At 37.3% G+C, this 14,421-nt stretch overlaps 1 protein-coding gene across 1 annotated transcript in view; it reads left to right on the plus strand.

Annotated features, from left to right (window-relative positions):
- Positions 1-976: 976 nt before the first annotated feature.
- LOC110967491 (complement C3-like) overlaps positions 977-14,421 on the plus strand; it is a 35,195-nt gene continuing 21,750 nt past the window's right edge. The window contains exons 1-15 of the mRNA XM_051945584.1: positions 977-1,129; positions 2,620-2,818; positions 6,940-7,102; positions 8,191-8,279; positions 8,651-8,739; positions 8,864-8,946; positions 9,031-9,118; positions 9,202-9,304; positions 9,570-9,690; positions 9,775-9,890; positions 10,160-10,306; positions 10,688-10,787; positions 11,628-11,722; positions 11,873-12,064; positions 12,201-12,356. Of these exons, the coding sequence (XP_051801544.1) occupies positions 1,020-1,129; positions 2,620-2,818; positions 6,940-7,102; positions 8,191-8,279; positions 8,651-8,739; positions 8,864-8,946; positions 9,031-9,118; positions 9,202-9,304; positions 9,570-9,690; positions 9,775-9,890; positions 10,160-10,306; positions 10,688-10,787; positions 11,628-11,722; positions 11,873-12,064; positions 12,201-12,356 (1,851 nt within the window). The 5' untranslated portion in view covers positions 977-1,019. The remainder of the gene's footprint in view (positions 1,130-2,619; positions 2,819-6,939; positions 7,103-8,190; positions 8,280-8,650; positions 8,740-8,863; positions 8,947-9,030; positions 9,119-9,201; positions 9,305-9,569; positions 9,691-9,774; positions 9,891-10,159; positions 10,307-10,687; positions 10,788-11,627; positions 11,723-11,872; positions 12,065-12,200; positions 12,357-14,421) is intronic.

The raw sequence follows: 14,421 nt of genomic DNA on the forward strand, positions 1-14,421 counted from the left end.
AGTATATTACCTTAGCATTTTTTTTTTTTTTGAAATTATGGCTAGTTTTGCGCAACCTTTTTCCTGTTGCTTTTGTCTAATTTGAAAGGGTCGTCCATGATCTCTTTTCCTTTCCAAAACCAGTGACTCTGGAAAACCTGGCAGATATATAACATTTCTATGTGAAGGTGGTGTTTATTAGTCCCACAGGTCAAGCAGCTAAATCAGCTGCTAAAGAAAAATATTTTTGAGAATGTAGAGGATATAGTTCTGTTAATCAAGTATTTACTTTTTTCTTGTTCAATAATGCTGTTAAATGAAGTAGTGAACAGTAAATATTTGAAGTGTTAAGGAGATGTGCAGGTTGTTTAAAACTTTGTGACACAACAGATTATTATTTTCTCAACTGAAGCAGAAATTAGCTGACTCCACTGTGTATTTAATCTTTGTTGTGAAAAAGATTTTTAAGGACATTTCTCGTTTCAAAAGTAATGTTCCTATGAGGTTAAGTCAGTTAAGACAGAGTGTTTTGACCTTCAGTTTTTGAAGGACGGGGACACACTATGATGACAAAACAAGAATTTTCTCAAGCCAACATTCAACAAATGTTCCTGTAATATGAAATAATAACAAAGGTGGAACATTTTGCCTGGAATATGCTGAAAATGTTTTAGGGGTGTTGCTTTAGAAAACGTTCTCAGTGCAACATGCAGAAAATGTTGTCAGAACATTTTCAGAGCATCTTTAGAGAACTTCATCCTACATTTAAGAAGAACATTCCAAGAAATAAGATGAAACTTTCCACCAAAAACTTTTTTAAATTTTGCAGAACTGACTCAGAATGTTTTTAGAAACAAAAAATCTAAATAAATCTAGCTGACAGTCAAATACATTTATCTGACAGTTTTAATTACCGGATATGTCACATTATTCATTTAAAATCTAATCGAGTAAAGCCTGAAACATTATTTACAGGAGGAGGATGAGACAGAAGGCGTAGGAGGAGCAACAAGTGTGTTAAAGAGGGTTACAGAGGGAGAATGAACACAGCAGACATGGTATCAGGCAGCAGGATGTGTCGGGCCCAGCCGTCGCTGTTGGCCTTTCTGGCATTATCCTTTCTGATTTCTGTGGCTGATGGTGATCCACTGTAAGTACAACTTCCTTACCTTTAAGATTCTCCCTTAATTTGAAGAAGCCTAATTTGACGAAGCCTGATCAAAGTTCATCTGGGATTAAAAGAAATGTCATCTGCTTTCCTCTATAAATCATATCACTGTGCTCTGACAATGACAACAACTATGTAATTTGAAGATGAAATTTGAAGCATTTTTTATGCACAGCCCCATTTTTGTACAGAAACAAATGCTTTTCCTAATATTAAATGTTCTCTCATTGATTTTGACAAATTCTACGTCTCAGTAACAATAAAGTACACTTTCAGTGGGTGCTTCGGGATGACACAACTTTCTATGCTTTCAGTTGAATTACTTTAGCCAGTGGGGGAAAAAATATTGATGCATTTATTGTTGTACTTGTCAAATGAAATGTTGTACAGAATTGTTCTGATCACCATAATGATTCTAAAATATAAAGATGGATATTCCTAAAATGTTCTTTAACAGTTAGATTAAAACTTATCAACAAGCTTCAGCTGTTGAGCAAAATTATAAAGTGTGCAACAACAAATTGTGCAGATTTCAGCTTGTCTAACACTGACAGTAACAGATATAGAGCGACGATTGAAAAATTAGAATTAAACTCTGATCTGTTTGGCCTTTAGGTTTTTCAAATGCCAGTAAACTGCAACCCAGTTTACTGTAATCTGTTTTCAGTTTGCACTGTGGTGACACAGTAAACAGAGTGCAGCACAATGATGAAATATTGAATTGATCCACTGCTGGATCTTGGTCAGAATGATTAATAGATTACTTATTGTATTTAAAGTAAATGCTGGAGGCTATTCTGTACTTTCATTTTGCATGTTTTCAAAAACCTCAGATGATTTTCCTTATTTTCCTTATTCTATTCTATCCCTTACTCTATCAATAGGCAGATTATGAGAGCAAACAAAGCTGAGCATGTATTATTTGTCTCATACCTTTAAAAAACATATACAACTTGTTTAATCTACATGTTCAAATATCCCTATAACAGCAATTTGCTTCAATCAGACTTTATTTATATAGCACTTTTTATACAGATGAAATGTAACAAAGTGCTTTACAGATAACAGGGGGAAAAAATGCAATAGACCAAAACAAACAACCCTCCAAAAGCTAGGAAAAGTTATCCTAAAAAACACATGCAATGAGGAAACACCAGATGAGATGAATTTAAATAAGATAAAATAGCATAGATAAATGAATTACATTTAAAATGTATTATTAAAATAGAGATAGAGGTCCTTTTTTAAAGAACAGAATAAGAAAATAAAAGGTCAAGTAATAAACTGAAGATTAAATGAACTAAAATATGTAAATAAGTGATTAAGTAGAGAAATCAATACCTAAAATTATTTTTAAGAAGGGCAATAAATAAATAAAATCAATCAAATCAGTCAAAAGCCTGAGTAAAAAAAGTAGGTCTTTAGTTTGCCTTTTAAAACAGCACTACCGTCTTTCTGTTGTCTCTCTTCAGGGAGGTGATGTCAGCGCCCAACTTGTTGCGAGTGGGAGCAACAGAAAACATCTTTATAGAAATTCAAGATTACACTCTTGAAGATCCCGTTAACGTTGACATCATCGTGAAGAACCATCCAACCAAAGACAAAGAGCTTGAATCCACATCTGTGACCCTGAATAAAACAAACAAGTTCCAGGACCTTGCAAGAATTACGGTAACGTAACGGTGCTTTCTGAAACTTGATTTCATTGTAAATCTGTACTTCTACCTCTGAGCTTGATGCTTTGCTGTTGTTCTAAAACACTGTGGAAAAGTTTTGCTAAGTTCTATAAATGTTTTCAGCAGGAAGTTTGTTTTTTTTTTGGTTCCCACAATGCTCTTCTTAAAGGTCAGATAATTTTCTCTAAAGACATTTTAAAATATTATAGGATTATTATGTCCTCACTTTCTTGTTCCTAACACTGACAATATCCTTCCTTTGTTACCATGTAACATCATGAGTGTTTTATAGAAGAACAAACTATCGTATATTACATCAACAACATCCTCAGAAATGTTGCATTTTTGATAATGTATCATATTATAGGAAAACTGTATCTAAAAAAACACAAACTTTCTGTCGTCTATGGTCATGATAACATCCCGAAAGCATTTTTTGAATGCTGGTGTAATATTTTCCGTTCTTTTCTTTTTCCCCCTACAGAGACATGATTTGAAATGACAAACATTCTTTGGCTACCAGATTAAAACGTTTTCTTTAAAAAGATTATTCCTATTTTGTTAGCCAGTGTTGTGGGTACTAGCTGGGCTACCTGTTTTCTTGTGAACACTTCATTTGCACATAAAAACTAAGCAGATATGGCATTATCTTAAAGGCCCATTAAAAGCAGTTCTATGTGTAGCTTTATGTCAGCCAGCCTACCTGTGCTAATTAACCTGTGAATATATATGATATGCTGCTACTTACTGTTACATAGTTCAATGTCTGAGTTAAAGATATTTTACTAGTTGTTTCATTGTCACAATATTGTTACTTTAATGTAGATGATATAAGATTTAAATTCGAGAATTTCCAATCCTGAGGGTTTAAAACCAATATAATGCCATATATAATTCTTAAAGGTATGTTATATTTAGCAATAAATACATTTTACAGTGTTTGACAGCTCTGCCCTGTCCACCACATCCACTTCAGCTGCTACCAATTCTCTATTACACTCACCTTTGTCCAATTTGTCTTCATTAAATCTGCAAGAATTTCACTAAGAAAAGTGGCTTGAGGTTGAACCCTGGGTTTTCATGGAGTATGCGATAAATTATGCTGCACACCTATCCTGCTCCGGTTATCTTTTGGTAAAATGATATCAGAGGTGATTGTAATCCCACAGAGCTCAGAGCACAGAGAGTAAAAGCAGGAGTTCTATCACTTTGACATGAAAGTCTTTTTTTCTCATTATCTACACTCATTTCTCTCCCAGATGAGCATAAGAGGACATATGAGATTTCCATTCTTATCTTGCTTTGTTTTTCCCTGTTCAGTTTCAAAGCTTTTTATTGGTCTATATGTGTGTTTTATGGCAACATGATCCTAAAACAGACACTGATTGAAGCGATAAAGCCTTGCACTTGTTGAACATAGAAGTTTTCATATTTGCCAAGCTGGCAGCTGAAGAAGTCATTGAACTGAGGCTAAAGCTGTCTTGCACACAGTGAAAATGGGCTTGCAGCAACACATTTAATACAGTAAATTGCTATTATAATCAGATATACTCTAACCTTAATGACTGGGCTATATTAACCTTCATTTTTTGCCAGCTTTCCTTCCTGGCTTTGGCTGCAGCAGCTGTGTTTCTTGAAGTCTGAATTCTTTCTTTTAGTCCCCCATACTTTGTTTTGGTTCATTCTTCTCATGGGACAGTGCCACTCTAGACTTGTCCATGTTGGTCTCTTTTGCGTGAATAAGTTCACAGCTACATGTGGAAACCTTGGAGTGACTTCATGTGATTGCAGATGTTAGGTTTACTGAAGCCAGCTTCAGAAAGTTATCCTGGATTTGTTGACCTTGAGCTGCAGTGCAGGCCCAAAGTCCACTCTCACAATGAGCATCCTGCCAAGTGTCTTTGCAAAGTTGTTTTCCCTACCTATTTTTTGATTACCTGCGCTGACCTCTTGTCTGTTTATACAGACTTTAACCTTTGCTTGCCCTACCTGCTAAGCTAAATACCGGCAATTCTTCCCGTAAGCCTCTGTTTGTATTTTTCTGACGATAAATCTTGATAAACTGTTCCAATCTGACAACTTTTGATTTGCACTCACGTCCTCCTCCCTGCTTTTCCAACACACTGCTGTGACATAAAATGAGCATTTAAAAATTCTTAGAATATTGGTAAAGTATTGTGGGACACTCTGTGTTTTCTCTTTTACAAAAATAAACTTATTAATGAACATTAAAATGGCGCCACAGTAACAGTTTCATCATTTGTTGCATATTAGTGCATATAACAGCTATTCACCACATTTGGAAGTTTCCCCCTTTTTTAACATTGAATCATGGTCAGTTTAACAGTCCCTCCAGGATTTCGCAGGTGTTTTTGTGATTGTTGCGGCCGAAAATGCCTGAATTCGCGCCCGCTTTTCTAAAAAATTGCGATAAAAGTTGCGATGTTTTAAACTTATTTGTTGAGATAAAATTGCAGGAGACGGTGACAGTTGCTAAAAAGCTGCATTTTTTTCCAGATTGTAGAACATGTTTCAACTCTGCAATTGACAATATTTATTCCGAAATTAATTATTTAACGTTCCAACCCATTTCCACAAAAGCTGGCACACCATGGTGGGACATTAGCAGCAGACAGATACTAGTTCAATATGACGTGACCTAATTATGCAGGGGGCGAAAGGAATTGATGGGACTCAGAAACACCCCCACAATTTATTCAGTTGTTCCCTGTGTCATTTCCGATACGTCCACAATGGTAGATTTGTTGTAGGATCACAATCATGTGATCGTCAGCAGGCCGCTGAGGTAGCGTTCACTTGTTGCCATGGTTACCGTGCCGCTATCAGATGCCGTGCTGCTACCTCATTGGGAGATCCTTAAAAAATCCATTGATCCAAACTTTAAGTCGTATCACTGCCAAAGTCTAATCATTTGGTTCTTGTGTCATTTCTGATCGACCCTGAGAATTTCATTCACATCTCTGAGTCCGTTTTTGAGTGATGTTGGTAACAGAGGAAGGATTCACACACGCTGATTGTCACATAACTCCATCGTGTTCTTTGGTGGAATAATTCATCTAATTTACCTTCATTCTTTCAGTGCTCTAACGGATCTGGATGCAACAGTTTCCATCACAGTGATTTGTCTGGTCTGTTGTCTGATCATTTCAGCCGTTCTAATATGTTTCGTGTTTAAAAAAAAAAGTGTGTATCAATTGATGTTTTTTTTTTTTCTTTTTTGTATTCCACCACAATATTGCACGGTTGTAAACAGTTTAGCTCCGCTTTGGTGAAGAACTTCAGTGAATTAATTGTTTATCATGGTCTTCAGCAGTAATTTTTCTTAGTAAATGAGAGGCATTAGTATCGCACATGTCTGCATCTTCAAACCACAAACAAGGAAGTGAATTCGGTGATGTACGTGCATTACATTTGTGCTGAGAGCTGCTATGATTGGTGGAACTCACGGGAGGCGGGCCAAAATTGCGGGAAAGTTGCGGTGATTGGACAAAATTGCAAGGCTGCGCAAAATTTGCGGAGATTGGTTGAATTTGCGCGATCGCAACATCGTGAATTCCTGGAGGGACTGGTTTAATTATGCATTTTTGACAAGAGTTTATAAAGAAAAATTTTTTTCATTTCAAAGTAAAAGCCGATTTCTACAAAGTAATGGTAAATAATTAAAAATATTATTGTATAAATAATTGAAATAATATTTTGTCATTAATTCACATTACTTGTAGAAATCTGTTTTCATTTTGACATGAAAGAGTCTTTTTTGCATATTATTCCCCCAAAAAAGCCAAAATATATTGACCATGATTCAGAGCAGGGAAGCAAATTCCTAAGGTATTGTGAAAAGAAGTATAATCCAAGGTGGTCTGCTTCCTTTCCCAGCTGTGATTGATTGTCAGATTTTGCTTTCTTGTCACTGTAGATCACATACGTACCTATTGTAACTTGTTCGTGTCCCTCATATCATCAGTATTGTTCTTTTTTCCACAACACCTATTGGTATTCACTTTTTAGTGTGTCACTGTGTTTTCTGTGCATACTTCTTGTCTTTTAAAACTGTATGACATACTTTCATCTTTCACTGTATCCCTTTATACTCAGATTCCTGCTGAACATTTCAGTAAAGACCCCAAAGTAAAGCAGTATATTTACCTGCAAGCGAGGTTCCCTGACCGAGAGCTGGAGAAGATTGTGTTAGTCTCCTTTCAGTCTGGCTACATCTTCATCCAGACCGACAAGACCATGTATACTCCCGGTACCCGTGGTGAGTCCATTTCTATGGTAGATCACTGCTGAGAAACACATACCTAACTTTGTGAATTTCTGAATTGGTAGTATGCAGTGGCCACAAAGTACAAAATCCCTTCAGAAAACAGCATAAATGCAAATGAGAAACTGTGACTACAGTACAGCACACAGCTTTTCTAGCGCAATATACTACTTAATAAAAATAACCAGCAATTCAGAGTCTGTAACTTTCAATAAATGTTGGTAGATATGCACCAAACTGTGAAAATGTTTATCACCAACATTATCAACCCCCAAAATACATACATCGTGTTATTAGCATAGCATTGAGCTTCAGCTGTCCTCGTGGAGCTTTGATATTGCTTTAAGCAATATCTTATTATTTCATATGAGAGCCAGAGTGTCTCTTTTTTCCATTTTCCGTTCCAAGACTTTAATTTTTAGAATCAGAATAATTTCATTTTAAAAGCTCTTGAAAACCACTGGAGGTGCCTGATCAGCTCATTGATGATCGACCACACAGCAGTGGAGCAGATCTTTTGTGCAGTATCCTCTTTTTATTGGTTAACTGTCTGATAATTCATAAAAAGTTCCTCGCGAATTTAAGACATTGCCTAAGATTTTATTCTGGAAGCACCATCTTGTGAGACTTTCCTTCAGTAGGTTTTGTGGAGTTTAGCTACATGCTGCACAGAAATCAGTTGACAGTGAAAATGATGAAATAAACATAGAATGTATGTAAAGATGGGCAAACCCTCAGTGTCACCTGTAGGTTTCCTGAAGTGTGGTTTTGAAGCTCATCCTGTTAGCTCTGGCCATTGCCACACAGACAGTTACTGACAAAGTTCCAGTTAATCCAAAAATCAACACTGAGATGAAGCATGAAGGGGCATGGACCTCTCACTCAAAGCAGCAGTTCCTCAATTCTGCATAATTTTAAGCCCTGATACAATCTAGGCTGTAAACATGTTAATTTCTGCTGTGAAGTCGAGCATTTTATCCTGCGAATCTATGGGGATTAATATGTTTTGGAATCATTGGGGGTACTGCAATTTTTGGCACTTAAGATGTGAATTTTATTTTTGTTTTGCCTCTGTCTGGCAGTCTTTTACAGGTTGTTTGCAGTGAGACCTGGCATGGAACCAGTGGAGAGGGAAGATAACATGGATACTTCAGTCACCATTGAGATTACGGTATTGTATCTTCATGCATTACAGAACTGACAACAATATTACAGTATCACGGAGAGAAAGTCTCTTGAGGAATTCAAAAATGTTCCCAGAGTATGATCAACACTTCTCCTGAGTTTTGTCACTTGTAGACCTAAAACATTCATATAGCAAAGGACTCTGCACAAGAAGCCATGTGAAAATTTCCAAGACAAGTTGATATTCTTGCATGACCTCTCCCTCAAAAGGAATTTTGGGAAATGTAATGAATAGCTGAGAGCAAATCAACCACAGAAATAGTTGCTAGAAAATGATAATTTCATGGAATGGCAAAGCAGTGATTTTTTTAAATTGATGATGCCAACTGTTAATAGTTGTGTAATGTTTATTTTTAGACCCCTGACGACATCATTGTAGAAACTAATCATATATCGGTAAAATCAGGGATCTACTCTGCATCTTACCAGCTTGCTGAAGTGGTTAGGTAAGTTTTTTCATTTAAAATTTTTCCAACTTGTAAAAATTGACCTGTGAAACTTTTATATATCTGAGTCCTTCATGTCTGTTGATGTGTAATTTTTTGAAATATGAGCTCTTTGTGCATGTAGTACTGGATTGTGGAAGGTGGTGGCCAAATTCGAAAGCAACTTACAGCAGAGCTTTGTTGCAGAGTTTGAAGTCAAAGAATATGGTGAGTTCCCTCTCAAACTTTTTGAATCGTTGAAGTCTTCACCTCTCTGCCTGGTTTGACACCAAAATGCACATCATTTCACAGTGCTTCCTAGTTTTGAGGTGAAACTGACGTCTGAGATTCCCTTCTTCTACGTGGACAGCGAAGAGCTCGACATCAATATCAAAGCTAGGTTTGTGAAATCACAGATTGATTGGAAGAGAAAATAAACAGGCTTGTATTATGTTGATTGCATTTTTACTTTTTTGCTTTTAGGTATCTGTTTGGTGAAGAGGTGGATGGAAAAGCCTATGTGGTATTTGGGATTATGCTTGAGGGTCAGAAAAGGAGTCTTTCAAGCTCTCTTCAGAGAGTGCCGGTTAGCATATATTTATACTTTTGGTGCATAGCTATCTGCCTGCTGATGTCTGTGTCTCATTTTCATCTTTCCCACTTAGTTAAACTTCTGCAATTTAGTTTCGCCACTAGAAAGTTACTGTCTTCCACATGTCTGCAGTTACAATAGTGGAGTTTAATTGTCAGATTCTCTACAAACAATTAAATATATCAAAGGCTGAAACAAGAATTCACATGTATACAGAAGGATCCACTCACTAACTAATTTTTGCATTAATTTGCATTAGATTGGCAAAGGTAATGGAGTTGCCAAACTGAAGAAGCAGCACATAACAGACACCTTTCAAAACATCCTCGATCTTGAAGGAAGCTCCATATATGTATCCGTCAGTGTGCTGACGGAGAGCGGTAAGTCAGAAATGTGTCACATCATGTGTGAATCATACTGGTTTTGTTGTCTCACATTAACGAGTGTTACCATTACAAAAACAGGTAGTGAAATGGTGGAGGCAGAGTTGAGGGGTATCCAGATTGTCAAATCACCCTACACCATCCACTTCAAGAAAACGCGGCAATATTTCAGACCAGGAATATCGTTTAATGTGGCGGTAGGTAATGTACTAATTTAGCTTTACATCTTTGTAAAATGAGAGCTAAACATGTAGATGACCACATCCTCCAAAATATCACTGCTGCTATAAATCCCCCACATTACAGATCATATGTGATCTGTCTGAGTCATAACTTTTTGCTGCACAGTATCTGCTATTTACAGACGATTACAGTATTTGTTCAATGGTTTGATGAAGGGATAAAACATGTTTTAGTAAGGTGATTTGATTTCTGATTGTTCTGCTGTTATTTTCTTCGATTGCAGATTGAAGTTGTGAATCCTGATGGCTCTCCAGTGAAAGGTATTAAAGTGGTGGTGAAGCCTGGTGATGTGGAGGGTGTCACTGAATCCAATGGCATGGCGAGGCTTTCCGTCAATACAGAGGAAATATTCGAACCCCTGTTAATCAAAGTATGTCTTTAGGATTGTTTTATTGTCGTTCAAACTGTCTCAACTTATTGTCTCTCTTTTAATCAGCTATTTGTGTTTTGTCTTTTTGCTATGCATATCTTGCATGTTGAAGTGTAATGGTACACTAAGCTTGACTAAGACAGATTTAATAACTTTATTAATAAACTTTATTTATTATGCTTAAATGTAGGCAAGAATCTGTGATTCTCATAGTTCAATGATTTTTAAGACTCATGGGAACACTGTTGGCAAAAAAACAAACATCTTTTTGCCCCCAGGAAATGAAAAGGATTGAAGAATGGAAACTTGATGCCTTACAGATGCTCTTAAATTATTTTTTAGTTTATGGATGTTAACCTGTGGGTGTGCCTTTAATTACAGGCAAAAACCAGTGTTCCTGGTATTCCACTTGAAAGACAAGCGTCGGCCGAAATGACGGCTCTTCCCTTCACTAACAGAAGCAACAATTACATCCACATAGGTGAGGAGTATTCTACACAGACACCAGGTGGTAAACTTAGTGGTAATGATGTCACCATGGAGATGTTGTTCCCACAGCATTATAATTAAGATTGCTCCAGGACCATTATTGCGATGCCATATGCAACATGGTAGAAGTTTGTGTTCAGGGTTTCCTGTCTGGTTAATCGGCTTTTGCATCTTTTCAGTGTTTTGAAAGGGTCACTTTTAACCAAGTCATGCTTAGTTGAATGGTCTGACTATCTCATAATCATGCTGCTATAGGGGGAATATACACTCTGGCCTGTATGCATTTCCATAAACCAATCACTATTGTATTGAGTGAAGCGCAACCAAGGATGCAGTAATGGTGTCCCCTCAAAAATAGTGACAGGGAGTTGTTTTGGTGGAACATTTGGAAGAAGAGAGGCAAGAGTTGCCTAATGTTTTGTGTAAAAGGTTCTCTAGTTAGTTTTTTGAGATAGCTAAACAAGCCTAAGTCATTATAGAATCACTTAATTTCACATGGGACTTAATCTAAAGGATAATCTAATCTAGTTTTCAATTGATTCTACTTTCACATCTTCATAATACACTGCCTGATTCCTTGAAGCTTTCTTTGCTCGAAATGTTTTCTGCCAGAAAGTCCTGAAGGCAAATTCCTCCCACTGCTGACCCATTTTAAAATTATTGGCATGACAACACTGTGATTGGTAAGTTAAAATAAAGGTCCTGGAGCAGCTTTAATCACGTTAACAACACTGCATTTATAGGTACACCAACTAGCCATGGGCGAGTTTCTGTTAAATGTCCAGCACTGATTGCATTGAGTTGTTTTTTTTGTGGGTTTTTTTATTTGCAGGTGTTGACAAAGCTGAGGTGAAACTAGGAGACAATCTGAAAATCAACCTAAACGTCAACAGGCAGAGAAGTGAAGAAAATGACATCACATACCTGGTAGGCAAGTGTGTGTGTGTGTGTGTGTGTGTGTGTGTGTGTGTGTGTGTGTGTGTGTGTGTGTGTGTGTGTGTGTGTGTGTGTGTTTATTTGTTGACATGCTTGTGTAGCCACCTGTGTACATATTGTTGTGTAAATCTGTGCCCCCAGATTTTGAGCAGAGGTCAACTGGTGAAACATGGTCGACACCGAAATAAACATCAAACACTTATTTCCTTGAATCTCATCATCACCAAAGAAATGCTGCCATCGTTCCGCATTGTTGCCTACTACCATCCAAATTCTAGTGAAGTGGTATCAGACTCTTTATGGGTCGATGTAGAAGACTCCTGCATGGGATCGGTGAGAGACGTAACACAGTCAGACTTATTAAATTAGTGCTACAAGACACCCACACACAAACTAGTAAAGTTGTAGGCACATATAGAAATGATACTGAATGTTGAAAAGTTAAATCTACTCTTTCTTCTGTCTTTAGCTGAAATTAGAACAAGCGAGAGGAGAGAATTCCTATGAGCCTCGCAACTCATTTGGTCTGAAGATCACAGGAGATCCAGAGAGCACAGTGGGACTGGTGGCAGTCGATAAAGGCGTCTACGTCCTAAACAACAAGCACCGGCTGACGCAGAAAAAGGTAGGGTTTTTTTTGTCTTTTAAAATGACTGCTATGGAATTAATTTAAGATCACAATGTTTCAGCTGGCTGACAGTCAACTCGATGAGGCCTTTTTGTGTGGAGTTATGGGTGTTTCTTCCCACATTTAAAACACAATAAAGTTAGGTTTATTGATACTCTAAATTTCCAGTAGGGGTGAATGTGAATATTTAAATTACACACGTGGACAAAATTGTTGGTACCCCTCGGTTAATGAAAGTAAAACCCACAATGATCACAGAAATAATTTGAATTTGACAAAAGTAATAATGAATAAAAAATCTATGAAAATTAATAAGTGAAAATCAGACATTGTTTTTGATTCATGGTTTAACAGAATTATTTTAAAAAATAAATTCATGAAACAGGCCTGGACAAAAATGATGGTACCCCCTAGAAAAGATTGAGAACTAGACGAGCCCTCAATAGATGGCAGAACCATGCCCAGATATCTGAACGGACCCACACACACACACATACAGCCATGGCCATAAGTTTGGACACAGCATGACTTCCTATGTCTGTTTTGATGTCTATTACAGAACATAACTAATATTTTTTGACAGCACCAGTTTAATTAGTCAACAAATCAACAAGGGATATAATATTATCAATAAATTCCAACAATTGGAACAACTTTGTTCCCAAAACACAATATTAGAAGAAAATAACAAAAAAATGGAGTACTTTCACACCGAATTTGGTAAGAATAACAAAATGACACCAAACTCTTTTGATGTTTTTTTTAAAATATGAAACTTAATATAGTTCTCAGGAGTTGTGTACTGTATTGTAAGTGACAATTTTGTGGTATTTTCTAAGATTCACAAGCATCATGGTACTTGTGTCCAAACTTATGGCCATGGCTGTACATACTTACCCAGCCAGCCAGATACCGAAGCGAATGCAGTAACCCTGCTGACATACACGTCAGGCGTGGTTAATAATGTGACCATAGGGACATGTTCAATCAAGGTGTGTCCTCTAATTAGTATCACAGGTGTCTATGAACTTGTAATCAGTCTGTCAGCCTATTTATAGGGTTACAAGTGGTCACTGTGCTGTTTGGTGACATGGTGTGTACCACACTTAACATGGACCAGAGGAAGCGAAGGAGAGAGTTATCTCAGGAGATTAGAAAGAAAATTATAGACAAGCATGTTAAAGGTAAAGGCTATAAGACCATCTCCAAGCAGCTTGATGTTCCTGTGACTACAGTTGCACATATTATGCAGAAATTTAAGGTCCATGGGACTGTAGCCAACCTCCCTGTACGGAGACGCAGGAGGAAAATTGATGATAAATGGAAGAGACGGATAATCCGAATGGCAACAAAAGAGCCCAGAACCACCTTTAACCCTAATACGGCATACGGGTCTCTGACGACCCGAAGGCATCAAGATGCTCTTTAAAAATGTAGTTGCCTTTAATGTAATTACATGAAAATTACAGCAGTTCAGCATAATCAACCTCTTTTTCAAATACAATTGAATATCCCCCCCTGCACTGCATCATGGGTAATTTATAAAACAGAATGGCACTAAACGCCTTCCGGGTCTCCAGTGACCCGTACACTACTAGGTGGCGCTATACGTTACAAAATTGATTTTGGTGTGCTTTCTGGCACAATGCACACATCTATTACCATCCTCTCACTCACCTATACCAAAAAAATAAAAAATAAAATCTCACCCCACCCCCACCCCCCCAAAAATATGCACATTCACACACACATGCTCGGTTATGCTGTAGGAAAACATTCAAAAAGCATCTGATACATACAGAGAATTTACATACATTTCCTGGCTTTCTAGCACAATCAAATAATCAAACTCCACTCTCTCACTCATCCACACACACCTCCAACTCTCAACCAACCCCCCCACCCCCACCCCCCTCACCACAAACACTCAAATACACACCTATCCAGCAAATGACTATTGTCTGACAAACACACACACACTCCTCCGTACACTTCTCACACACAAACAACAGATAAATTTGTGATTTTTTTTCCTTTGAGAGGAGCTGCCTCTCGTGTTCTT

This window comes from Acanthochromis polyacanthus, chromosome 3 (assembly GCF_021347895.1).
Source record: "Acanthochromis polyacanthus isolate Apoly-LR-REF ecotype Palm Island chromosome 3, KAUST_Apoly_ChrSc, whole genome shotgun sequence".
In the NCBI taxonomy this organism is placed as follows: Eukaryota; Metazoa; Chordata; class Actinopteri; family Pomacentridae; genus Acanthochromis; species Acanthochromis polyacanthus.